This window comes from Rhinolophus sinicus, linkage group LG07 (genome assembly GCF_036562045.2).
Source record: "Rhinolophus sinicus isolate RSC01 linkage group LG07, ASM3656204v1, whole genome shotgun sequence".
Lineage (NCBI taxonomy): Eukaryota > Metazoa > Chordata > Mammalia > Chiroptera > Rhinolophidae > Rhinolophus > Rhinolophus sinicus.
In genome coordinates, this window is record NC_133757.1 from 22,374,283 (window position 1) to 22,400,554 (window position 26,272).

The 26,272-nt window shown below is 40.4% G+C and overlaps 1 protein-coding gene across 9 annotated transcripts in view; it reads right to left on the bottom strand.

Moving 5' to 3' along the window:
* Positions 1 to 25,976, bottom strand: part of GBF1 (golgi brefeldin A resistant guanine nucleotide exchange factor 1) — a 112,738-nt gene extending 86,762 nt beyond the window's left edge. For 2 of the 9 annotated variants that reach the window (XM_074339135.1, XM_074339134.1), the window contains exons 1-3: positions 25,700 to 25,976; positions 16,139 to 16,244; positions 14,717 to 14,783 (exon numbers count right to left, since the gene is read on the bottom strand). In XM_074339135.1, coding sequence (XP_074195236.1) covers positions 14,717 to 14,783; positions 16,139 to 16,234 — 163 coding nt within the window. In that variant the 5' untranslated portion in view covers positions 16,235 to 16,244; positions 25,700 to 25,976. Of the gene's footprint in view, positions 1 to 14,716; positions 14,784 to 16,138; positions 16,245 to 20,011; positions 20,066 to 25,699 lie in introns of all 9 variants that reach the window. The other 7 variants (XM_019725000.2, XM_019724999.2, XM_074339132.1 and 4 more) reach the window with 5 other exon arrangements.
* Between the last annotated feature and the right edge of the window lie 296 nt (positions 25,977 to 26,272).

Below are 26,272 nucleotides of genomic sequence, written 5' to 3' on the forward strand. Positions count from 1 at the left end.
AAGAAAATGATCAGGGCCGACCCGGTGGCTCAGGCGGTTAGAGCTCCATGCTCCTAACTCCAAAGGCTGCCGGTTCGATTCCCACATGGGCCAGTGGGCTCTCAACCACAAGGTTGCCAGTTCAATTCCTCGAGTCCCGCAAGGGATAGTGGGCTGCGCCCCCTGCAACTAACAAAGGCAACTGGACCTGGAGCTGAGCTGCGCCCTCCACAACTAAGACTGAAAGGACAACAACTTGAAGCTGAACAGCACCCTCCACAACTAAGATTGAAAGGACAACAACTTGACTTGGAAAAAAGTCCTGGAAGTACACACTGTTCCCCAATAAAGTCCTGTACCCCTTCCCCAATAAAAAAAAAAAATGATCAGCACCTGAAATGAACATAATAAAAAATAAAAATGATTGGTCACAGGTATTTTTGCAGAATTCATCTGTACCCCAATATCCACTCCAGCTACCTCTTTTAGAAAGATCTTAACTACCTTTTAATTGCTTCACTGCCTATCTCTTTCTGCCCTTGAAAAATCCTAGGAATACTTTTCCTAAGGAAAAGGTTCAATTCTTAAGGAAATTCTGAGGACCCAAGGCTCCCAAGAACTATTCTCAATATGGATGCTTTCCCTGGGATGCAGAAGGTAAATATATGATGGGATATTCAACTAACTTGAAGCTAAATCCTATCCAGAGTTACATGGGTTTTGATACTTCTATTTCACATGAGGCCCTTGGGCTAAAACCCATTTTAGTACCAATGGGTTGGTACTAAAAAAATGCTCATTTTATTTTTGAACTGGGCTATTAGATCTGAACTATAGAAAATGACTTTCCGTGTTCTTTTAGCACCTTAGCTAAATAGCTATTAAAATCTTTGTTTTGTGCTCATAGACTTCAAAATCCTAATAATTGTGTCCAAAGTCCAAGCCTAAGAGGACTCAAATGCAAAGCTGAATTTTATTAGAAAAGGCAATCAGCCATTGATATTGTTGACCTTAAACAAACAGCCAGAAATTTCTCCAGCAAAATGGCTTTATTCAGGAACAACAAAGAATTGCCATTTGGGACTTGGGATCTAATGGTGAACCACATGCAAATCCAGAGAAATAAAGAAAAGGAATGCTCTTTTACAGACTTGGGAAGGGCTGTTGTAAACAAAAAGTCCACTGGAGGAAAATGAATGTTTGAAGTATAGTGACTTTTCCGATTGGCTGAGTTATGGCACTCTCCCATTGGCTGAGCTATCACTGGGCAAGGGAGAATCTTTTCTTCTTTCAGTTGAGGTAGTAAAGTAGTATCACTTCTTGTAGTGTGCATTGAGTGACACATGCGTGAAGAGTTCTCGCTTCTGTTTATTAATCTTCACAATCTTAGTCAATTCAGATCTGAGATGCACAGACTGATTAGTCAAAGGTACATATAAATGACCTAATCAAACCCTAAGACATCCAAGGCCCTAAAGCAGCTAATGAAGCTGCCATACACTCAGTTACTGCCAGGCTGCCAGGGCTAGGGCAGAAGGTGGGGGTGGGAAAGACGACGCAGACAAACACCTCTGCTATTCTTCTGACCGTCCCAGAACCTTTCAGCACACAGAGCATACAACAATTTCCAGAGGTCACATGTGGAAGCTGGGCAGACTTCAAACCATTGCCCAGCTGTCCACTCAAATTCCAGAGCTTCTCAAATCACTAGCCTACTGGACCGTAAACTTTGTGAGGACAGGAACTATGTCAGTCTTCTTGAAACCCAGGTCCGTAATACCTCGTTCAGTGTCTGGCACACATTAAGTGCTCAAGAAATATTTGTTGACTATATATATAAACGAATTTCTGCCAAGAGCAAAGTTCTTGGAGAAGATGCTGTTTTCAGGTCTTTCCAGTACAAATGTCTCCCTCCTCGACCCACCAAAAGGACTCAAACGGATGGCCAGGCCATGTCTATTATGATGTGCTATCCCCCTTTCCCTGAACAATCAGCTTAACATTACATAAAAGGGATAAAGCACAAGATTCAAAGTGACTAGTCACTCACAATTACATCCCAATCCTTATTTCCTTGGGGAAGGATATATTCTAACATTCTCCAGGATTGCCATGACTCAGATGGTCTCAAATTAATCTCTGCCTTGCAAAAGCTGATTCATTCTGAGAGAAACAACCATATAAATAGAACTGCTTCAGCCATAAAAACGAAGGAAATCCTGCCATTTGCAACAACATGGATGGACCTTAGGACATTATGCTAAGTGGAATAAGTCAGACAGAGAAAGATAAATAATGTATGATCTCACTTATATGTGGAATCTTAAAAAAAAAAAAAAGCTGAATTCATGGAAATAGAGAGTAGAATGGTGGCTGCCAAGGGGTTGGGTGATGAAGGAAATGGGGAGATGTTGATCAAAGGGCACAAATTTTCAGTTATAAGATGAATAAATTCTGGGGATCTAATATACAGCATGGTAACTATCGTTAACAATACTATATTATGTACTCGAAAGTTGTTAAGAGTGGAGATCTTAAATGTTCTCACCCTCCATACACACACACAAATTGTAATTATGTGAGGTGATGGATGTGCTAACTAATCTTAGTGTGGTAATCATCTCTCAATATATACCTGTATCAAATCATTAGGTTTCACCCCTTAAACTAATACAATATTATATGTCAAATACATCACAATACAACTGGGGGGAAAAACAAAATAATATGTGAATAATATGTACATAAATAAATAAATAGAAAGAACTGCTTTACAGAAACCAAAATCAATAGGGATAAAACCCAGATGTAATAGTCCATTGGTTCCAAAGGTCAAGGCAGCTAAGGCACCTTCAGAGTCCTTCATAGAATGCCAAGAATGTGGTGGAAGACGCACCCTAATTCAAGACTCTCTTTGACTGCTTGCCCAAGAAATAACATTGAGAGAGAAATTTAAACCAGTGCTGGAACAGGGGTAAATCACAAGCTCTATCTACCAGGCTTTCAATTTTTTTTTTTGACCTACAAAAAGAAATACAGTTTACACTGCAATCCAGGACATACACATTTCTAACTGAAACAAAAGTTTCTCAAAACAATAGTTATCCTTATTATGTATGATGCACTGATACTTTCTAGTCTATTCCTCTCTTTTCCTCCCTTAATGCCTATAGCTTTTACCAGAAAGCAAGAAGTGCTCAAAGGGATCATATCAAAGGAACAAAGAACTGGTTTGAAGAGGCGCTCACTGGCCAAACTTGGAATGATTGAGCACCAAAATTAATCGTGTAAATTAAATGTGAATCATGTAAATTACATCATTAAATGTAAAACATTGAATAAGTAAAACTTCAAAACCTTCCAAAAGGGGGGAAACCCCTCATACGCCAACATTAGCGGTCATTAACACTAACTACTTACTTTGAAAATTGGCAATTAAAGGGAAAGAATTAAGCATTTTCCCTGCTTTCTTAGAATAAACTGTGGTTCATCCTCCAGTGTACAAAAGAAAGCTGTTCTTTATCAAAAATGCTAGCTAATAAATGTAGAAAGAACAAAAATTTAAAAAAGCATTATTTCTGCGACCTTGAGTGAAATAAATGATTCTGGCAAAAATTCATCGGAGGATTATCATTAGGTTTAAACAATATTAAAGGGGCAGACCGGTGGTTCAGTTGGTTAGAGTGCAAGCTCTGAGCAATAAGGTTTCCGGGTCGATTCCCACATGGGCCAGCGAGCTGTGCCCTCCGCAACTAGAATGAAGTCAATGAGCTGCCACTCAGCTCCCGGATGGCCAGATGGCTCAGTTGGTTGGAGCCATCCACAAGGTTGGCCTCTCAACCACAAGGTTGCCGGTTGAGCCTCTCAACCACAAGGTTGCCGGTTCGACTCCCGCAAGGGATGGTGGGCTGCACCCCCTGCAACTAGCAACGGCAACTGGACCTGGAGCTGAGCTGCGCCCTCCACAACTAAGATTGAAAGGACAACCACTTGACTTGGAAAAAGTCCTGGAAGTACACACTATTCCCCAATTAATCCTGTTCCCTTCTCCCCCCAAAAAAAAGAATATTAGAGAACAGGATATTCACAAGGTGCCAAATTATTATTTCACAGATTACTAATTGCAAAGGGAAAAATAAATTTCTTTTACAATGGGGAGATATGGCAGTCACCACCAGAAGCAAGTAATCACAGTTAACACCACCAATAGTGGAACAACCTGACTGCATATGCCTCCTGTGGTGGTATAATATGAAGTACACAGTATTCTTGCCAAAAATGTTTAACCTGAATTGAATTAAGCCTTTAATCCTAACTTCTAGAATACAGGAAATACATGGGATTGAGAAACAAGTTAAATGACACAACAAAGACAAACCCAGAATGTAGAACATTCTAAAGATAAATGCCCTGGTCTCTTCAAAATGAGAAATAAAAAGGGGAGGGGGGGTAAAGAAAACTGTGTTCAATTTTAAAAGTCTAAAGAGATATAACTATCTAATGAAATGAGAATTTTGCTTGGATTTGGTTTGTAAAAACAACTACAGCTATAAAAGGAAATCTGGGGACAAATGGGAAATGTTTAATTATGGACTGCATATTAGCTAATATTGGTAAATTATTGTTAAGTTTCTTAGGTGTGATAATGGTACTACGGTTATGTAGGACAATAATGTCCTTATTTAGGACGCATGCTGAAGTATTCAAGGATGAAATGGCAACATATCTGCAACTTACTTTCAAACAGCTTATGAAAAACCACACACATATATGGATAAAGCAAATATGGCTAAACGTTAAAATTTTTGACACTGGGGCAGCCGGTTAGCTCAGATGTTTAGAGCGCAGAGCGTGGTGCTCTTAACAACAAGGTTGCCAGTTCCATCCCCACATGGGCCACTGTGAGCTGCACCCTCCACAACTAGATTGAAACAACTACTTGACTTGGAGACGAGGGGTCCTGGAAAAACACATTTAAATAAATAAAAGTTAAAAAAAAAAATTTTTTTGACATTAAAGGTGGGATGTGGGTGGTCACTGTGGTATTATTTCAATTTTTGGTATGTTTCAAATTTTTCATAATAAAAAATTAAGGAAAAATGCCATACGACCCTTTAAAATGATATCACAATCCACTAATTGAATGCAACCTACACTCTGAAAGATACCACTCTAGCGCATGGTAGGACAATCATAATAATATCTTAGCTCTCACTTTATTATCAATTTGGAGCTAGTTTTCTTAAAATTGTGCCCAAAGAGAGGAATAAACCTTCATGAAAATGCTCATGTGAGCTAAGGCTTTCTTATTCTGCAACCCCTTGTCAAGAGTCTCTCAAGTTTTATATCTTTTCTACCAATTAATAACTCATTTTACTTGAAAAGGAAGAATTACTGGAAAAATTCCTACCGATGTCAGGGAAATTTTATTTGTCCTTCTACTTTTAGAGGATTTTTTCCCAAATCAGGGCCCATAACAGATAACACTGAAGTCCTTTGATCCTTTTCTTTCCCAATTAATGTCCCCAACTACCCTTAGCATCCAGTTCCCAAGCTGCTTTCCAGGACACCTGGAGGCAAGCTGTATGGCTGACTGCAGAAAAACCCTTGCTCCCACACATCTGGCCCTGCCTTTCCACCAAATCAAATGCCAATTTATTGCCCTCTGATGTACAGTCTATAAGGCCACTTCCTGGATGCCCCCACTTCACACTGGGCCAGAAACCCAAGGCAATAATGTGAGTTCCACAAACGGGCAAGTAATCGCTCAATAAGCGTGGAACAAGGAAAGGTCAGTTGTGATGTGTGCACATGTGGCAGCCCTTCACAACCCAACCTACAGTGGGAACAGTGGGAACAGAAGGCTGGTGTTCCAGAAGAAGCGTGCAATAAGAAGCCAGCCAACAGGCAGCCAGGAGTGCTTGTCCATCTAAGTCCTTCAGGATCTCCAAAGACCAAAGTAAGGAAACAAAGGCCTCAAAACTGGTAAGGAGCGACTTATCTCTTAGTTTCCAGAAGCAAAACCAGGAGCTTAAGGAAGTCGCTGCTTTCCATTCACCACCCTTCTTTTTTTTTTTTTTTTTTTTTTTAAGATTTTATTGGGGAAGGGGAACAGGACTTTATTGGGGAACAGTGTGTACTCCCAGGACTTTTTTTCCATGTCAAGTTGTTGTCCTTTCAGTCTTAGTTGCGGGGGGCGCAGCCCACCATCCCTTGCGGGAGCCAAACCAGAAACCTTGTGGTTGAGAGGACACGCTCCAACCAACTGAGCCATCTGGGAGGCAGCTCAGCTCAAGGTGCCGTGTTCAATCTTATTTGCAAGGGGCAGAGTCCACCATCTCTTGAGGGACTCGAGTTGAACCAGCAACCTTGTGGATGAGAGCCCGCGCTCCAATCAACTGAGCCATCCGGGAGCTCAGCGGCAGCTCAGCTCAAGGTGCCGTGTTCAATCTTAGTTGCACAGGGCACTGCCCACCATCCCTTGCGGGACTCGAGGAGTTGAACTGGCAACCTTGTGGTTGAGAGCCCACTGGCCCACGTGGGAATCTAACCGGCAGCCTTCGGAGTTAGGAGCATGGAGCTCAACCGCCTGAGCCACCAGGCCGGCCCTCACTACCCTTTTTTAATGAGGTGATCTGAGCTGAAGTGATATAATGTCCATTTTGCTGTATACCTGGTTCTATCTTTTAATGGGTGCCAGGAACGAAAGGAGAAATGCACTCACCTTTTCCATAAACATAGTCAATATTGCTTTAGAAATCAGGGTGACCAATTAAGCATCTAGGAGCACACAGAGGTGGTTAGAGGGGGCAAGGGTGAGACAAATAACTCTTCACTATCTCTCCTAAGTAAAATGGCACATTGAATTTCAAACATTTGGCTTCTTCTGAAACCCTATTGGCACTTGCCCTGAGTTTGAGTGGGTGGAAAAGAAGAAAGGGACTCTGCCTGCCTTCTTGTTAAAAACAAAGCAGCAGCTGGCTTTTCCTCTTTTTACTCATCTGACTGCTGTCATAGCAAGTTGGGCACATACCCAGAGAATAACTTCAGGCGTCTTAAGAGGTGGCTGTGCTAAAGAGGACAATGGCCATGAGAGCAATAGAAGCAGCTTTGATACCCACCACAGACCACAGTCACCTAACCTCTATTAGAAAGAAATTAGGTTCCTTTGCCTCTGCTTTTGAGAGCCACACTATTAAGAATGCCCCTTTTACCACAACCCCCTTTCAGATACATGTAGTGGAAGATGTGCCAGCAGACTGGTTCTGATGGCTAAGTATGTGTGGGTATTAGGAAGAAAAAAAAGGGAGAGCTGGAGCCATAAGAAGCCAGACTATGCAGAGCTGCTCCTTCTCAAGAAAGTCTTCATTTTCTAATCTCAAGGACAAACAAATGTTTGGAAGAACTTGGTTTATAAGTGTCAAGTAGAGATGGTTCAGATAAGTTGGGGAAGCTAAAACAAAGTAAAGTCATCAAAACACAGACCTTTTCGACCCTATTTATATGAACAATCCCTTGGGAGAAAAGAATCACAGTATTTTTATTTCTCTCTGCTGAAATGCCCACAAGTCTGAGGCCAATCAAGTTACCAAGATTTTAAGGTGCCAAAGTCAGCCTGACTCAAATTCAAGTCACATCTTAAGGTGTTGCTCAACAATCTTCAAACTAATATAGTCTTATATTTTATTATAGAACAAGAAAGTCAAAACGGGCACTGGAAATAGATACTTATATAAGTGTGTCCAACCTTGACTCTTCCAACCCTCAGCCCATTACATGAATTTGTCTGCCAAATTTTATATGGTTCTTTTAGCCTCCACTTAGTCAGGCCTTGAACAATTCACAAGCTCAATTCCAAGTGGGACAAAGCTACTGACTCATTCAACCTTCTTCTCATGCTGATTAATAGTGATATATTGTTTACTCTGCTACTCCCTAAATCATATGCCCCTACAGAAAAAAAGAGGGAGAAAAGGAAGTATGAATTCAATCAGTATGGGAGATGAAAAGTAAATTTTTTTTTTCAAACAATGTACCCTTGCTCAATCTTTTTCCTGACAGTGACTACTAAAATTTCTTTTAATACCTCCCCATCTTCCAATTGAAACAGATTAAAATTGAGGTATGAGGCATCCTTAGATACTTTCACTTCTACCGAGAAGGCTATTTCTAAGAGGCCTAGGCCAGACAGGTGTTAAATCACAGTTCCTCCCAGGTTGGCTTCCAGACTGTTTAAATGTTCTCTGCAAACCTCTGGAGGATACATGGATTCAAACCTCCCAGCTCAAACGCTAATTCACAAAGCTTGAGACAGTACCCTACAGGTGTGTTTGTCCAGGACAAATTATATTTAAATAAATTCCTGATACGTCCACTTTCTCCTGGCACCTGCTTCTCCTTGTTAAACTCAAGCACACCATATCATGCTAACCAGGTGAGCTCAGTAAAGAATTATCCTACCCCTCAGAGTTACTCTATGCAATCTACCAATGTCTTTAGGAATATCTAAACTCTGGCCATAATGGCTTTACATGAGAAAGTCAAACAAGCAAATGTATAAGCTATAATTTGTATTCATTTCTTTGACTTGTTTGTTAGCAGGAATAAGAAAAGATAGCAATAGGGTCAGCCGGTGAGCTCAGTTGGTTAGAGCACGGTGATCTTAACAACAACGTTGCCGGTTCGATCCCCACATGGGCCACTGTGAGCTGCACCCTCCACAACTAGATTGAAACAACTATTTGACTTGGAACTGATGGGTCCTGGGAAAACACACTTAAAAAAAAAAAAGTTAATATAAAAAAAGAAAAGATGGCAATAGATTGCTCTCATTCACTATCACCCATTCCATGCCTGATAGGGAACTATATGGCATACAGTAGAGGCCACAAAGGTTAGCTTTGGAATGGTTAGCTAGAGCCACTAGTCTTACAAACCAGTTGCTATGAGGGCAGGAAGGAAGTTTGCCTGTTTGTCTACCATTACAGAACCAATGCTTAACTGCCGAAGCAAAATGCCTAGCACGTAGCAGAAATTAGTCAATAAATATTGATTAGAAGCAATTCAATAAGCCAGACCCAGAAAGAATTCAAATCTTGGTGAATTCCAGAAAAACAAGGCCCAAGAACAGTTCCATAGATAACACATGCTCTTATACTGGACCTCAAGACCACCTTAGTCTTATGCTGAATACCCTCAATCCTATAGGTCCTCAAAATTAAAAAGGCCTGAGGTTAAAGCTCCAAAGGCAAACTCACTACCCTCCACCCACCACTAAGGAGTTTTCCTCAAGCCCTGGCCCTGAGGGCTTTAAAGTCATTAATAGGTGATTCCTTAAGAGAATATCCTGATTGTGACTTTTAGACTGTTTAGACTTTTAGATTTCTTACACTGTTCCTCTCTCACTGCTTTAAACCAAAAATTTTCTTAAAAAAGAATCTTTTTGTAATGATCTAAGTTTAAAGGCCAAGGACAAAGGCAGCCTAAATCTGGAGGCAAATGATCACAGCCAAACACCACAAATTACAACTGACTAGAGCCCTTTCCATGAAGGATACTGGATGAAGGATACTAAGGCTTGCAAAGACTTGTCTAGTATGGGAACAAAGAGATCAAAGCCACAGACCATGTCAGCTAGAAGGATTCTTCTAAACTATCTATTCTCTTCAGCTCTAAAACCAAGAGCACTATAAAGTATCCTGATATTTCACTTTCCTTTCCATCCGCTAGCCCATGCCACAGATCTTATCACACAGTCTAGCTGTGAAACTGAAGATAACTCCAATAGGCAAGAGCCCACACACGATCTCTAGAATAAAAGGACATGTGCCTTTGGAATCTCAGCCCACAACAGGGCTTAGACAGATGTAAGGGAGAGGCAATGGTCCTTCTACCTCTAAGGCCAGGACCCCCCAGCCCTGCAGGCAGCACAGAGTTAACTACCCACCCGCTTTGAGAAGCACAAAGGTACATCACTGCAACATGCCTAACATTTACATTGCCTCTCTCTGCTCATTAAACAGGTTTTGGTTAAATAATGAACAAACTGTATTACAGACTCCGATGAGAATTCCAAAATTATAAATCAACTGGGAAAGCCCAAAGGGGCAGACAGACAGGGAGGGGGGAGAAGGATAATATTGACTAATATAAAGGGCGCAGCTTGACAGTGGATATTCCTGCCACACCTGATCAAACACACTCTGTGGGGGGAGGGGAAAGAGAGCAAGAGAGGGAAGATGGGACAAGACAGACTGAAATTTGCATCCGGAAAAGATTAAAACGGATTCTTTGGGGATAGAGAAAATACATAATATATATTACTATAAATGCAAAACTGTACTAAAAGCTAACTCAAATGTCAAAGATTACAGCTTGAATAAATTTAAATATAAAAGCCATGTGCTTCTTGAGTTAATGAGAGAGATATAAAAGGACAAACTGGGCCAGGAGGCTGAACAGAGCCTTATCCTGCCTTTGCTGGACAATGGGTTCAAAGCACAGCAGCGAATACATCCAAAGGCTTCCCTTTTGAGCTCTGAGCCCTGAGAAAGAACTGGCGAATTCCAGCCTACATTTGCTGTTTTTAAAAATTAAGATATAGGGCGCGCCTGGTGACTCAGGTGGTTGGAGCGCCATGCTACTAACACCGAGGTCACCAGTCCCATTCCTACATGGGCCAGTGAGCTGCGCCCTCTACAGCTAGGATTGTGAACAACGGCTCTCCCTGGAGCTGGGCTGCCGTGAGTAGCCAGAGGTCGGCGTGAGCTGCCATGGACTACCCTGTGCTGCCATAAGTGGCCGGTGCCCAGTGTGAGTGGCCGGCAGCCAGTGTGAGCGGCCGGCAGCCGGTGTGAGCTGCTGTAAGCAGCCGACCAACAACCGGAGACCCACTGCCTCAGCCAGGGGTGGGGGGGAGCGCAAGGCTCATAATACCAGCAGGGGCCAGGGAGCTGTGTCCTACACAACTAGACTGAGAAACAACGACTTGAACCAGAGTGGGTGGGGGAAGGTGAAAAGGTGCGGGGGATTAAGATATAATTCACATTCCATAAAATTCACTCTTTTAATTAAAGTGTACAATTCAATGGTTTTGTACACTATCTAATTCCAGAACATTCTTCCTCAACCCCAAAAGATACCCTGTGCCCATTAGCAGTCATTCCTCATGCCCACTCCCCGCCCCTGGCAACCACACATCTGTTTTAACTCCTTCAGAATAACCTCCTAAAAGGATTCCTAAGAGGATCAAATGAGAGGCAGCAGTCAAGTCTCACTGGCAGTAAGCTAAGGCTTTATCCAAAGAGGCAATATGCAAACTTTGCTCTTTGGCACCCTGTATCTTCCAAGTGCAACCTTCTCTTTAGATTTGGTGTTAGAATAGTCGATGACTCTAAGTGCTACAGAGCATGAAGTCATCATACAGTTTGGGCAAATACTGACTGTAAATGTGGTCCAGAGATACGTATAACAAGTATGGACCTAGCCAATCTTACTAGAGAGAATGGACTTATTTCCTTCACAATGCTCAGGTAATACTCCTGGAGGAGTAGGTAATCTTATGTACTTAAACGATCCTCTATTTTACAGGGGAAAAAATTATTTTCGTTTATTGACAATATCCAATGAACCACCCATTTCCAACAGTGAGTGATACTCTTAATCAACTAAGTCAGCAGACAAACAGCCTAGGAAAATGCAAATAGAGAGCCTTTGTAAAAAGAGACCAAGCCCAAGTCAGTTTCATGAGTTAAACTGAGTGGAAGTCCTAGAATTCTGGCCATACATCCTCCAATTTAAATGGGACACCATTCCCAGCCACATAGCAAGGGCAAGTCCCTTCAGTTTCTCTCTCCAAGTTCAAAACCCTTTCCCAGCCTTCTAGCACTAACAGGCTTCCAAGAAAGCAGTCCTCCTGACACTGCCAATCAGAAAAATCTGTTTGTTTCAGTAAAAGAAACAAGAAATTGGTCATGGATTGTGGTCCAGGACCACAGGAGCAGCTGACCCATAAACCTGCTCCTGGGAGCCAGCACTGTGTGGGGGGTCAGAACCGATCAAAAGGCCATGAAATGCTCTATTTTGGACCCACTCTGTCATTTTCTTAGGCAGGTAATATGCTAAAACCCAAGAACAATGGGGCAACCTTGGCAGGCACCATTTCAACATTTGCCATAACTGTTGACCCCTAGAAAACACTAGCACCTTCTTCCTTCCTCCAGAGGAAAGCTTGGCAACCCCAGCTATGTTCCTAGTACCACTGAGAGAACTGGCTCCTCAGTATATTCTGGTCTTATTCGTTTGAAGCAGCAGATAATCTGGATTCCTAACCCAAGGATGTAAGAAAATTAGGCAACAGACTCCATTTTGGTAGCTCTTACATGGTCTAGAGACACCACGTCCTGGACTGCACCACTCACCACAAACGTGATCTCTGAGCTGAAGTCTCAGGATACGTAAGGATGGAGAAAACAAGTGCGGGATACGGACTGGATGGCAAACAGGAAATGTGGCTCTGTCAGCATAGCAGCACCACCTCAGCTCCTCATGTCTGCACAGTGCCCAAAAGGTCTGTACAAGTCTGATCTCAGCCATTTTAGTGTTCCCCACCACTTACAACCACAATCCCATGCTGCGCATAAATGTTTGCCAAGTGTTTCCAAATATAGTCACTTGTTTAATCCTCTTAACATCTCTTAGAAAGATAGTACTCTGAACTCTGACCCACCAAAATAAGTTGTAAATATCTACTCACTACATTTTCTTTCTCATTGAGACACGTAAGCTTTATCTCTAAAAAAATAATAATAATAATCTGCGCAAGCAGCTCTTTCTTTTTTTTTTTTTTTTTTAATTAAATTTATTGGGGTGACAATTGTTAGTAAAATTACATAGATTTCAGGTGTACAATTCTGTATTACATCATCTATAAATCCCATTGTGTGTTCATCACCCAGACTCAGTTGTCCTTCCATCACCATATATTCGATCCCCCTTACCCTCATCTCCCACCCCCCACCCCCCGCCCCCCTTACCCTCTGGCAACCACTAAACTATTGTCTGTGTCTATGAGTTTCTGTTTCTCATTTGTTTGTCTTGTTCTTTTGTTGTTTTTGGTTTATATACCACATATCAGTGAAATTGCATGGTTCTCTGCTTTTTCTGTCTGACTTGTTTTGCTCAGCATTACTCTCTCAAGATCCATCCATGTTGTCACAAATGTTCCTATATCATCTTTTCTTACAGCCGAATAGTATTCCATGGTGTATATATACCACAACTTCTTTATCCATTCATCTATCGAAGGACATTTTGGTTGTTTCCATGTCTTGGCCACCGTAAACAAAGCTGCAAGCAGCTCTTTATAAAGCAGCCAAGTCACTTACCGTACAGGACATCAAATAAGAACCTGCCACTTAGTTATAGCATTCACCCTGCTAACTAGCTAACTACCATCTCCTCTATATTTGATCCTTCTTGGCTAACACTTCCAATGCTTTTCAATAAAATGGAATTTACTCTGTTAAAGAAAACATGTAGGGAATCCTTGGGTAACTTCAGCCCATGTTTAGGAAAGTAACAAGGAATTTTTCTCCAGATATTCTCCTACATTCCTCATGAAAGGAGAAATTTATCTATTGTCATTTAATTTGCATAAGCCTAAAACATATTTCTTAGATATGTTACTAGCTAAAATCATTCCAGGGATATACAAAAGTCCTTTACAGTCAACAGAGCAACACAGCTAACTAAGGCTTTCCCTTTCAGTCTATATTTCCCCCTTGAAAAACTCAAAGGTGTTGAGACTTGCCCCCAACACACACGCATATATATACATATATAAGGCACTTCCTGTGTACATTCTCCTCTAATTGTATAAACAGAAGCAATACAGAACAGGGCACTAACCCAGGCATCGGGGCCAGAATTCTAGTTTTGACCCCACCTCTTAGGATCAGTGTGACCTCAGCTAAACCACTTAAAATGGCTCTAGGTTTCAACTTCATTCATAAAAAGTGAACCCTATATGTCATGCCTCCCTTACAGAGTTGCGTAAAAGTTCAATATGGTAATAAACATGAAAATGGCTTTGAAAATTCTAAACATATAAATATTACATAAGCTTACTTTGATTAGGGAAACATGGTGGGGAAAAAAGATTCTGGGAACACATGAAGATTGAACGATCTGCATTATGGAGAGCCAAGGCCCTAAAACCGACACTGACTTTCTATAAGAGAAGGATTTTGTTGCAAATACTAAAAATTTTACTTGTGCCACCAACTTCCTACCTCAATGAGGTAGACAAAGAAAGTAGTTAAAACAAAAGCAAACCAAAAATAACTTACTTATAATTCAACAATGAAGGAAGCTTGTGACTGTATGAATACTGATTCCCCACTAAAGTGGGAAGCCCTACTAGGAACTCTAGGAAAAGTATCAGCAATACAATAAATCAGGAGCAAACTATACCCATGGGCCAAACCTGGCTTGCAACCTGTTTAAAGAAAATTTGACTTATCACTCATTCATTTAAGTATTATATTATCTATGTCTGTTTTTGAGCTACAACTGAATTGAGTAGTTACATTTCCTACAAAGCCAAAAATATTTACAGAAAAAGTCTATCCATCCCTGCAATAGTTCTTTACAGAAAGTTTGTCCATTCCTGTAATAAATCAAGCACATGTGTTTTTTTAACCTGGATAAGTAATCCTACCTAAATGTGGGGACTTACCTGTTATTTTGTTTAAAACCTCCTTTAGATGACTGAAACTATGCAGCAGAGGGTCCCGTTCTTCATCCTGTAACACACAGGTTTTGTTGTTTTTTAAAAAGTCATTATCAGAAAAAGTAAATGAAAGACAGATCAAGGGCTCCAACAGAATCCAGTAAGAAATCCAACAGAAAATCCAGTAAGTTTTTCTTCTGAGGAAAAGAAAGTTAGCTCTGGTTCATTTACCCAGTTCCTTAATCTCTTAATTCATAGAGATTCTCTGGGCTTACCTAAAATAATAAATCCTGAAGTATTCATCTACACCATGAAGTATTCATCTACACTGGTCATAGATTGCCACTGCTACCATAGATTGCCGGGTCCTTTATGTGTTATGCTATGGTTTGAATGTTTGTGTCCCCTCAAAATTTATATGTTGAATTTTGCCCAGTGTGATAGAATGAGGAGGTGGGGCCTTTAAAAGGTGGGTAATTAGGTCATGAGGACAGAGCCCTCATGAATAAAATGAATGCCCTATAAAAAGACCCAAAAGAGCTCCCTTGAGCCTTCCACCATGTGTGTTACAATGAGAAGTCTGAGACCCAGAAGAGGGTCCTCACCCGACCCCGCTGGCATCCTGATCTCAGACTTCCAGGCTCCAGAACTGTGAGAAATGAATTTCTGTTATTTATAAGCTACCCAGTCTGTGGTATTTTGTTATAGCAGCCCAAACCGACTAAGACATGAGTATTATTCTCTTTTCTCCTTCTTCATACTCATTATATAATCACACATATTCATTTCAAAGACATTCCTGACTCCACTCTCACTTCTAAAACAATCTATTTTTATAAATGAACATGAGAAATTTCCAAATGCCAAGTTGGAAATGTCTAAATTTGTTTTTACAATTGTGCCAAAAGTTGTTTTATACAACTGTACGAAAAATATTCTTGAACATACATATGCAACAAAGAAAGCCAGGTTTACAACAGGTAAATTTCTTACTCATCTGATTGGCAAAATATGGCCTCCTCTATATATAGGAGCTTGCTGAACTCCCGGGGAGTACCATCACCAAGCCATGCTCCATGTATCAATAAATACACTGATTTAAGTTAATTTGCTAGCCCTAGGAAATTGTAAGATGAGGAATCTTACATTTTTTAGGCATTTTAAAGAGGTCCCAAATACTAGCTTACTCGTAAGTTGTTTACAAAAATAGTTAGAAGAAGAATGGCATCATCTTTTGGGTCCCAGAGAAAAAAAGCAGCCTGTAAATTTGACGCTAGTTGAAATCAAAGAGAAGGTTCCTTGATATTAAGAACAATTCCAAATGTCTACTATTCTCTTTATTACTGAGAAATCGATCACTATTTTAACCATGCATCAGATCCCCTACAACCAACCAGTGAGCAAGCTATCTGCCCATTCCCCACTTACCAGTGGAGTATGGGTGCTCCATCGGGCATTTCGTTTGATAGCCCCAACCACAATGTTAATCTCCCCTTGAATGATGTAAATATTCTTATCCACCATCCTGGCAAACCTACCAAAACAGTTAAGAAAAAAGTCTAGTTAATATTTGGTTACCCAGAGCATACCCGTGCTTAAATCAGTACCTGGTAAGGTTAGAATAATAATTTACCTTTTTCAGTACCAAAACTTCCCACCTATAACACCAAGATGGGATGAAGTCTATCTTATGTTATGAATCCAACTACCTGGCTCTCCTAGAGGTCTCTGGAAGTTCAAGATACATCTCAAAAAGCATCAATCCAGAAAATTTTTCTAACGCACCCCAACAATCCCTAGCAAGCATGTCAAATTCTTCAAAGTCAAATGTCTCCAAAAATCTATGAGGCCCTTAGGTATGCAGATGTATCTGTGTTGCTAGTTTGTTACAGATATATTTCAGATCTTCCCTGTTTTCTTTTTTATCCACTCAATAAAGTAATAATGAAGGTTCAAGTTAAAAGAAAAGAATGAAGGCTGTCAGAAAAACAGCATTGGTTTGGAACCACAGTTACAACGTCAATTTATAGACTGCATCCATTCTGCCAAGTCAGCTCCAGACAACTGGAGAGAAGCAGTGATACCACCTTTGAAAGTTCTGAAAAGTAAAATTCACTTGCTTATAGCAGGAAATCTCTAATAAGCAGACTGGAGGGTAGACTATTTTTAAAGCTGCTTCTATATGAATCTCTGAAGTGAAGCTGAAATACTATTTTAGTACTTCAAATGCTCCCAACTTAACTATCACTTAACTACCATTTTCTTTGCTGCCTTTTGCAGCACTTAGAAAAGATATTTAATTCTCTCCCCAGGTGAAAGTATTTTAAAAAACAGAATTTCTTCTTGGCATAGAGAAAACTAGGAGCATGTAAAACCAACCTTACCACTTTCCATTATTTAGAAACCCTCCTCAGAAAGACAAAATTTTTAAAAGTGGAAACGGAGAGAAAAGGTGGGAGTGGGTATAGAGTTAGACAAACATTTCCTTGGTCAGGCTCGAGGAAAGTTAAAACAGTAAGGCTATAAGCATAAGGAGAGAAGGAATTCCACAAACATTTACTTATTAAGCACCTACTATGCATAAGGCACCTTTCAGAGTGCTAAGGATACACAGCAAGTAAGACATGGAAAGAGCTCTCAGACATATTGTGGGATAAAAAAAAAAATTGGAGTCTATGATTGTATGTTACCATTTATGTAAAAACCAACCCACCGTACATAAAATACTAGATTTTTGTTTTTAAAAATATGCAATATTTAACACCCAGTAAGATATAAAGAGTAATATCACGGCCAGTATCCAGATGATTAAGAATAGCCCAACAGAAGTCTCGTGTGTCCTCCCTAATCACATCCTCTCTCTTCATCCATAGGTCTCACTATTCTAAATCTGTTCTTTATTAAACTTTTATGTTGTTTTATACTTTCACTTCATTAATATATATCTTTAAACAATACATAGTATTATTCTGTATATTTACACTTTATATAACTAACATCACATTGTATGTATTTTGCAATTTGCTCTTTTCTCTTGAAACATTGCTTGGGAGTCATCCATATTGTTAAGTATACTTAAAATATTTTATACAGGTATATATATAGATAGATATATAAACACAGAATAAAAGGTCTGGGCAGATGTACCCCAAACTCAATAACCATAGTTATCTCTAGAGAAGATTCTGTGAAATTGGGGTATAATCAGAAGATATTTTAGCCTTATCTATGATGTTTAAATTTTTTACAAGAATGTATTACTGTACATTTCTGCCCATGATGCATTTATAGAGTTCAGTGAGATCTAAAAGAAAACTGAGTCAAAGATATAGAGAGAGAAAAAAAAAATGAATCCTGCAAGTAGCTCCATTTGCATATTGTGCACAAGATCAGGCCCCCAAAAAGTGAAAAGTATGAAAACTACTACAATAAAGGAAAAAAGAACTGGTACAAATTTTGTCCAGGCCCATAATACCTCCCCCAATCCATAACGGAATCCAACATAAGACAAAATTTATTTTAATGACAATTTAAAGAAATAACTAGGTTAGTCTCAGAAGACCATCTGTTTCCAAATGATCTAGGCATACAACAATGTTCTCTCCTAAGAAGATTCAATGATGAGAACATACAACAACGTTCTCTTCTGAAGACAAGAACCAAAAAATAGAAGATAAATTAATTTGAAAAGAATTTAAAATACCAGTAGAGAAAAGAGAAAATATCTAGTATCCCTCCTTCCTTAAATTATTTAGGCAAGATGAGTATGCTCTACATCTCTGTAAGGATTTTTAAGAAACAGCTAACAGAAGTTGCCTCCAGAGAAAGGAACTGGGAAACTGGGGAACAGGGGTGAGAGGAAGACTTATTTTTCTCAGTATATTCTTTTGTACCTTTTGAATTTTGTGTCACACACAAATATTGCCTATTACCTATTTTTAAATTTTGATTAACTGATTTTTAAAAAATGAGTAGACTCTTTAGAAAAGCAGTTGTATTATTCCAGGTGTAAACAATTAAGAGCAGCAATCAAAGTTAATTAACAAACAGTTACTTCAGTTAATCAGACATTTCTTAGCAGATGCTGAGCAAAATGTTAGGCACATACAAAACTGTTCCTGTACGGTGACCAACCCACAAGGAATTTATAACCTAGTAGATTAGATAAAACACATACATATACACACAAACTTATGTAATGCCTCCAATACATGAGTGGTACAGTGTCACAGTTGTGAAGCAAAGAAAATTACTTCTGGCAGAAGCCCTAGAAAGGCAACCGAAAGACAAGGTTCAAATAGTCAAAAATATAAGGAGACAATGGCATAAATAAAGGCTTATAGGTAGGAAAATTCGGTATATATTTAGGGGATCATGATTATTCCAGACTGGCTAGAACATTATTCCTAGGGAAATAATTGGAGGTAAAGCTAGAAAAACATGTCGGGGGGGGGGGGGCATATCATGGAAGGTCTTCAATATATTGTTATTATTCAGTATATATACTGAATACTTACCATTGTGAAAATATTTTGGGGGTACTGGAAGGGGAACTACCTACAAAATAACAATACTTAGTTTATCTTTCAAAAAACTAAGAGAATGAGAGAAAACACCCATAATGAAAACAACAGCAGTAAGTAAACAACAAATTGGAAACAAAAGTGCCAGTAGGACTAATTGATAACTAATAAATTCTACATGCTATTTAGAAAACTTCCTGGAGGAGATAAATTTTGAAACGGGATTTCCAACTGAAGCAATCAACCTAACATTTGATCAAAATTCATTAGACACACCAGAAGGTAACAACTAAGACAGAAAATCTAAGCAAAAAATAATTGTCTTAAGCTTCTTTTCTTAGTAAAAAAAAAAGCCACATCCAGGGAATGAAGAGGAATTATTTTCAAGGACTATGCAGAGTTCCCTAATCTCCCTCCAGGTCTCTGAATCTTTGGCTCCTTACCCAGGAAATCTCTTAAGGGAATCTGTCTTTCAGCTTCAAATGGGAAGCTTTGATGAATTACTTGCTGGCTGATAGCCGATGGCTTAGAACCCCTTGTCACAGGGTCACAGAAGCCTGTGGAGACCTCATATCAGTGTGGTAGAAAAGAACTTAAGGTTTATTTTATATCAGAAATAACATGAGATGGAACAACCAATACACACCAACCAACATCCCCAGCCAGATAAGCCACTGGCCCAGAGACTCTGAGCAACATACATCTTTTGAAAGCCTCATCTGTTTAAAGCTGGGTCTACACCATTCCCCCGGTGCTTTGCAGCACCCCAGTTACTCACCCCAAGAGGATCCAAAGAGAAAGTCACTATATCAACTGGCAACTCCCTCTATATCTAAACAAAAGCAGGAGAAACAGAAACAATAAATTGGATCCTTTCTTCATGGAATACCAAAAATTCTATTTCAAATGAATTAAAAACTTATATGTAAAAAGGCAAAACTTGAAAACTTTTAGAAGAAATTATATGAGAATATTTTTATAACCTCAACATAGAGGTGAAACAACTAAACAGGAAGCAAAAAGCACAACCCATGGGGGGCCAGATGGCTTAGTTGGTTAGAACGTGAGCTCTCAACAGCAGGGTTGCCAGTTCAATTCCCGCATGGGATAGTGGGCTGCGCCCCCCCCCCGCCCCCCGCAACTAAGATTGAAAACGGCGATTGGACTTAAAGCTGAGCTGCGCCCTCCACAACTAAATTGAAGGACAACGACTTGGAGCTGATGGGCCCTGGAGAAACACATTGTTCCCCAATAGTCCCCAATTTAAAGAAAAAAAAACCATTAAAAAAAAGAAAAAAACAATAAACCAGGTTAAAATTAAAGATGTTTGTTCAAAAGACACCATAAAAAATAGGGAAAAGTCACAAACTGGGAGAAAATATTTTAACACATACATCTAATAAAGCAGCAATATCCATAATATAAAATAACTTCTACAAAACTATAAGAATAGACATATAAACCCTTCCCAAAATTAGCAAGAGACACAAATAGGCATGTCACAGAATAAGGAAATACAAACAGCAAATAAATATATGAAAAGGTAATTAACTTCATTAATAATCAAGAAAATTACAAAATAAGATTATAATGAGATACCATTTTATAGCCCCAAAATAGCACAAAACTTTTAATCTGACAATATTAAGAATTGGTAAAAATGCAGATCAAATGTCTGATACGTAAATCGATACAACCTGTTTGGATAAAAATTTGGCATTATCTTGCAAAGTTGAATAACTTCATATTAATGAAGTTCATAACTTCACAACAAACTTAGAATAGTGGCTGGGGGAGGGGAGATGTAACTGTCAGGAAAGGACATACTTGTGGCCTCAGTTTGGGTGATGCTGTTTTTTAAGCTGGGGAGGCACGGATGCCCCATGTATGCTATGTCTATTGTTTATATGTATAAAATAGACCATCAAAAGTCTTTGCTTTTAAAGTTACAGTCCTTGCTGTCTCTCTAAATTTGCGCATGCTGTTCCCTTTCCATTTGGAATATTTTTTCCCACTCTTGTCCACTTGGTAAAGCCTTACTCATTGCATCCCAAAGCCAACGAGAGAGTCAGAATACCACAGTGGTTACAAGAACAAGCTTCAAACTCAACACAGATCCAAGCTCCAGATCTGTTACTACCTGTGTGATCTTAGCCAAGTTTCTTATCCTCTCTGAGCCCAGTTTACAGTTCTCCATCGCAAAATATTTGTTGCGAGGCCTAAATAAAAAGCCTATAGAGTACCTAGTATAACACCAGGGATATTAAAACTCCAACATCTTAGCCATTATTATGATAACGCCTGCTCTATGAAGTTTTCCCTAGCTAACCCACTCCCCCAGAGAGTATTAGTACTCCTTTTTCGTCACCCCATAACACTGTACATAGCTCTATTTCAATACATCTCGTACTGATTTATAATTATTTTGTCCGTCTCTTCCATGAATGAGCATCTCAGCAAGAGACCATGATTTATTCACTTTTTTATTCCCAGTGTCTGACACATAGTAAAGAAATGATAAATAGTGAATGAACAAATGAATGAACTAAATCAAGACTGACTCTTCAATAGTGGTACTGCTCACATCCACCTCTTGTGAAAATAATGACTTCATAGGACAAGGACTCTACGCCAAGCAAGTAAGCCTTCTTTCTGCTTCCCATATTTGTTTCCATACAGGCCACCCTATAGACAGAAAGAACCCCTATTTACCCACGAGCCAAATTTTAACACTTCCATTCTCACATCTATCCTCCTGAAGTCTCCTCATGTGCTATTTGTACATTCACATTTCTTCTGTGAAATATATAATTCTCATGTAATTGTCAATTCATATATATGTATATGTTATTTTCTTTGGTTCTACATAGTAGTCATTAGCACAGCATTGTTTAAACTTTTAAAAGTTGTCTTTATCCAATTAGAAATTCGATTCTCCAAAGGCAAAGACTCATTTTGTTTTCTTTTTTCCTGGTGCTTTGGTGTCTAGCACAGAGCTCTGTAAACCAAGAAAATGCTGATGGGCTTTCTAAAAGGGTAATAGGTACCAGGGAGCTGAACAATCCTCAGCTAGCCCTCCCAAGCTTTACCTTCACTCAATCTCTCAAAAATTCCAGAGAAGCACTGAAGATGCAGAGCTTACAAGATTTCTAGAGCTAGCCAAGGGACACACCATAGTTCTGTGTTTTATTGAAAGTGACCAAGAATTGAACTAGTAAACAACTTACTGGGCTCAAGAAATTTACTCAAAGGGTGGAGGTAAGAGAAAGTCAAACCAGGAAAAAAGCTGGTGTCCTGACAGGACACAACTGGAAAATCTTCCCAAACCTGATAATCAGGTGACCACTGTACCTCAGCTCTGCCATGGCACCTCCCATTTCTGTGGAGATTCTGAATCTACCCCAAGAACCACATGCAAGATGAGCCACTAAGATCTGTTCAAAGCTGTCCTTTCTGCCAGCTTGTAGATGAAAAATAAAACAAGGCTTCTCTCTCTCACTCATCTTTTAACCACTCAGAGGGCACCCATGGTATAAGGATGACAGTTGGCAGAGTAGGACAAAGATAAAAAGTTAGTCTGTGTGATTATATACAGAGAACTGTAGTAATTAAGTCTCATAAAGCCTGCCCATCTTGTATATCAGGGGTCATCATTCACTGCCATGGGGCAGAATCAAGTCCATAGATATATTTTGTTCCATCTGCAAAAGGTTTTAAAAAAAAATTTAACTAGTTGCCAACAGTTTAAGGCATAATGACCTGAATTTCCAGTTTCTCCTGAGAAACAGGAAAACTGGCCATACTGTGTCCACATTGCAGTACAGGACAGTCCCCACTACATTGTAATATATTCCCACCTGGCTGATTTCACTCATTTACATTCACCTGTTTGATACTCAGGCATTTGAGCTTGTAATCCCTGGTTTATATGATGGTAACAAATCATTACTTCCATGATCACTTCCACAATTGACGCTCCAAATCCCCATACTACTCTATTATATTTTCAGTTAATTAATTAAACAACTGTTGTTGAAGATACTGACATATAAGAAAAAAGGAACAATAATAGCTAAACACCTGCCAATTATATTTATACAGCTCTTCCAGCCTGAGGGTAAAATGAACCTCCCTTCTCCTTCAACTCAACTCCATTATCCCAACAGCAGAATTATTTTAATTTGCCACACTGAACCACAGGGACAGATTGCAATCAATCAACAGAAGTGGCGTACAAAGGCTAGGATAACCCTTCCAGTGAGTATTGTATCAATACAGTGGGTCTCCTCCAGACAAAGCAGGAGCTGTGTCTTTTTCCCCCTCTATCTGCCCACAGTAGCCAGCCTAAGTACCCTATCAGTGAAGTTATTACCTAAAAGTGGCAGTCATGCTGCCTTTTGGAACACAGGGAACTGAAATAGTAGTGGACCTCTGAGAAGTGCGAGTGCAGCTGAGATTGGTACCCAGCGACTCACGGGATATGTCTACAACCTGAGTTCTTGCTGTGCCAGTGAGCACCACGGTCAAGCTTAGAATGTAGTATCTCACCCCCTTTTAAAAATAAGCTCAAATACAAGTCTTGAAGAACCAATTTAATGGTGTGCGGTGGGGGTTGGGGCCAAAGAATGATTCCTATCCAGAAAATGACTTTTTAAGTAAAGAAAGGGAAAATCTTTGATGCATAAGTCACCTCCAGGCCCAACTGAAAAGATGCTGGATTGGTCACACTCTACCCAAAGACTAGATTCCCTATTATGCAAAGTCTTTCAGCCCAACAGGGCTCAACAGGGCATATCAACCCAGATAAGCAAGGCAGGCCTATCAAACCTGGACACTTCCTAGGCTGTCTAATACCATTTCGTTAGTCACTTTCAACTACTTTTTTGGAAATTTCTGCAACTTGGATCATCAAGTTAAAATGCAAATAGTTGCCTGTACCATTTCTATCGCACTTATTTCAAATCAATAAATACAAACAATAAAAGTTATCCCCCACCACACATCCACAACTTCAGGAGAGCAGAGGGCATTAGGTAAAAAGAAAAGAGTTTAGTCACTCTAGATCCTAGATAGTTTTCCTTTCAAACACAATGAGGTTTGGGCTCTCCTTGTTACTATCTCACCATGCAAAAGTCCTGACTGCCAGGACTAGAACCAGGTCACAAGTTAGGACCACATACTAAAACTAACACTAGGTACAAGTAACATTTATTGAGTGTCCATACATGCTGAAAGGCATTAGATTGATACTACCTTACCCCTACTATCTGCTCTAACTAGGCCACTGCACATATATGCTACTGCTTTTCAGAAGTGCATAATCTGAGCAGAGCAATCCCAAAACAGACCTTCCCATTTACATCCTCCACAGGGCCCAGAGGAGTGCCTGGTGTACCTGAATTAAAGGCATACAAATTTCTATGTTGTGCATTAAAAAATACTATCTACACTAGTCCTCAATTCTAAAGGCACTCTTTCCCTTTGGGGACTGTAAGGTTTACAACACAGCAATTCATCAAATGTCATCACAGTGCCATAAACGACACTCATTCACTCTGCTGCCCTGACCCTACCACTTTTAAATTGGCTGAACATGTCTCATGACTCCTTTTAACCACTAAAAATAACAGGCCAACAGCACCAAACTTTACCAGTCTACAAATCCCTCTCTACTCTCAGCCAAATAAATATGTCATAAAAGAGTGGCTTCCTTGTGATTGAACCTCTGTCTCCTTAGGCGTAGTGAAGAGAAGACCTGGGGAGAAAATGCCAGCCAAAACCACACACCAGGAGAGATTATTTGTAAAATAGATTGTGTAAAGGGAGAAACAGACTCAGAAGGTAAGTCCAGTGTTTACATACGGACCCAGATGGCAACGGAGCTGCCCTATAAGAGGAAAGCCTTCTCATAGCCCAGGTCCCCCACACTGCTGGCCTCAATCCTTCCACACCTCTCCTCACTGCCTGAGCCTAGGTTGCACTAGCTCATCATTCAGTATTAATGAAGCAGTTAGGCTGTGTTAACGGGGTAGTCACACAGAAGTGGACGCTCTATACAATCTGGGGAGACTTACATATGGAAGGCATAAAAATCAACCCTGAAAAATAGATAACAATGATCTTTAGGTTGGCTTTCAGCTTTTGAGGACTGGGCTCTTCAGCAGAAAGCTCCGGAAGAGAGGAGCTGAAGCCTAGGTTAAGTCTTGGAACACAAGAAGGACGAGGGAACCTGCAAGGGATCAGAAGTCAGAGCTGAAGTCGCCCCTCCTGTGGCTGGGGCCTGACCTTTGCCCCCTACACGCCTCCCAGTTCCTTTCCACAACAATCTCTCCCTCGTCTTATTCCTGCCTCTGCGCGCTTAATCCACCCAGCTCCTCCATTTTAAGGGCCCTCCTCTCCTTATTCCCTATCGCGATGTCAGGGCACCCTTCACGACACTGGAACTCTAAGAGCAGACTTCGCTGACCTGTCAGCGGATCCAAAATGGCGGGGCCTAGTCCCAGGACCAGCAGCCGCTGCTCATGTCCACCCCGGGCCCCGAAGGCGTCTCCGAGCGGCTCTCCCGGCTCTGGTGGCAGATGGGAGAAGGAAAGTAGCCCGTTTCCTGGAAGTTGAGGCCGAAGTCAGGGAACGCACAGAGGCCGATTAGAGTCGGCCGGAACGGGCGGTGGAACCGGGTACCTTCCCTGTCAGCTCACTGACGTGGTAACTAGCCTCAGTCTAGCCCGCTGCCTGGTAACTGCGCGAGCCCTGCCGCGCACAACCAATAATAGCTTTGCACCGTGAAAAGTGGCATTCCAGCTATCCAATCGATGAATGGAAGTTGGCTTCGGGAGGCGGGTTGTACTTAAGGAGGCGAGATTACAAGAGAAAGAAAAGGGTAGGTAGGAACAACCAACGGATACAAGGACTCTCTGAGTGACAGTTATAAAACCCAATAAAAGTGGAAACATTGTGCTGGGCGGTTGGAGAGGTGGAGTTAGCTAGAGTTCGGTTGCAGCGCGGCTTGGAAGTGGCTGCTGGGCATTATGGGGAGGAG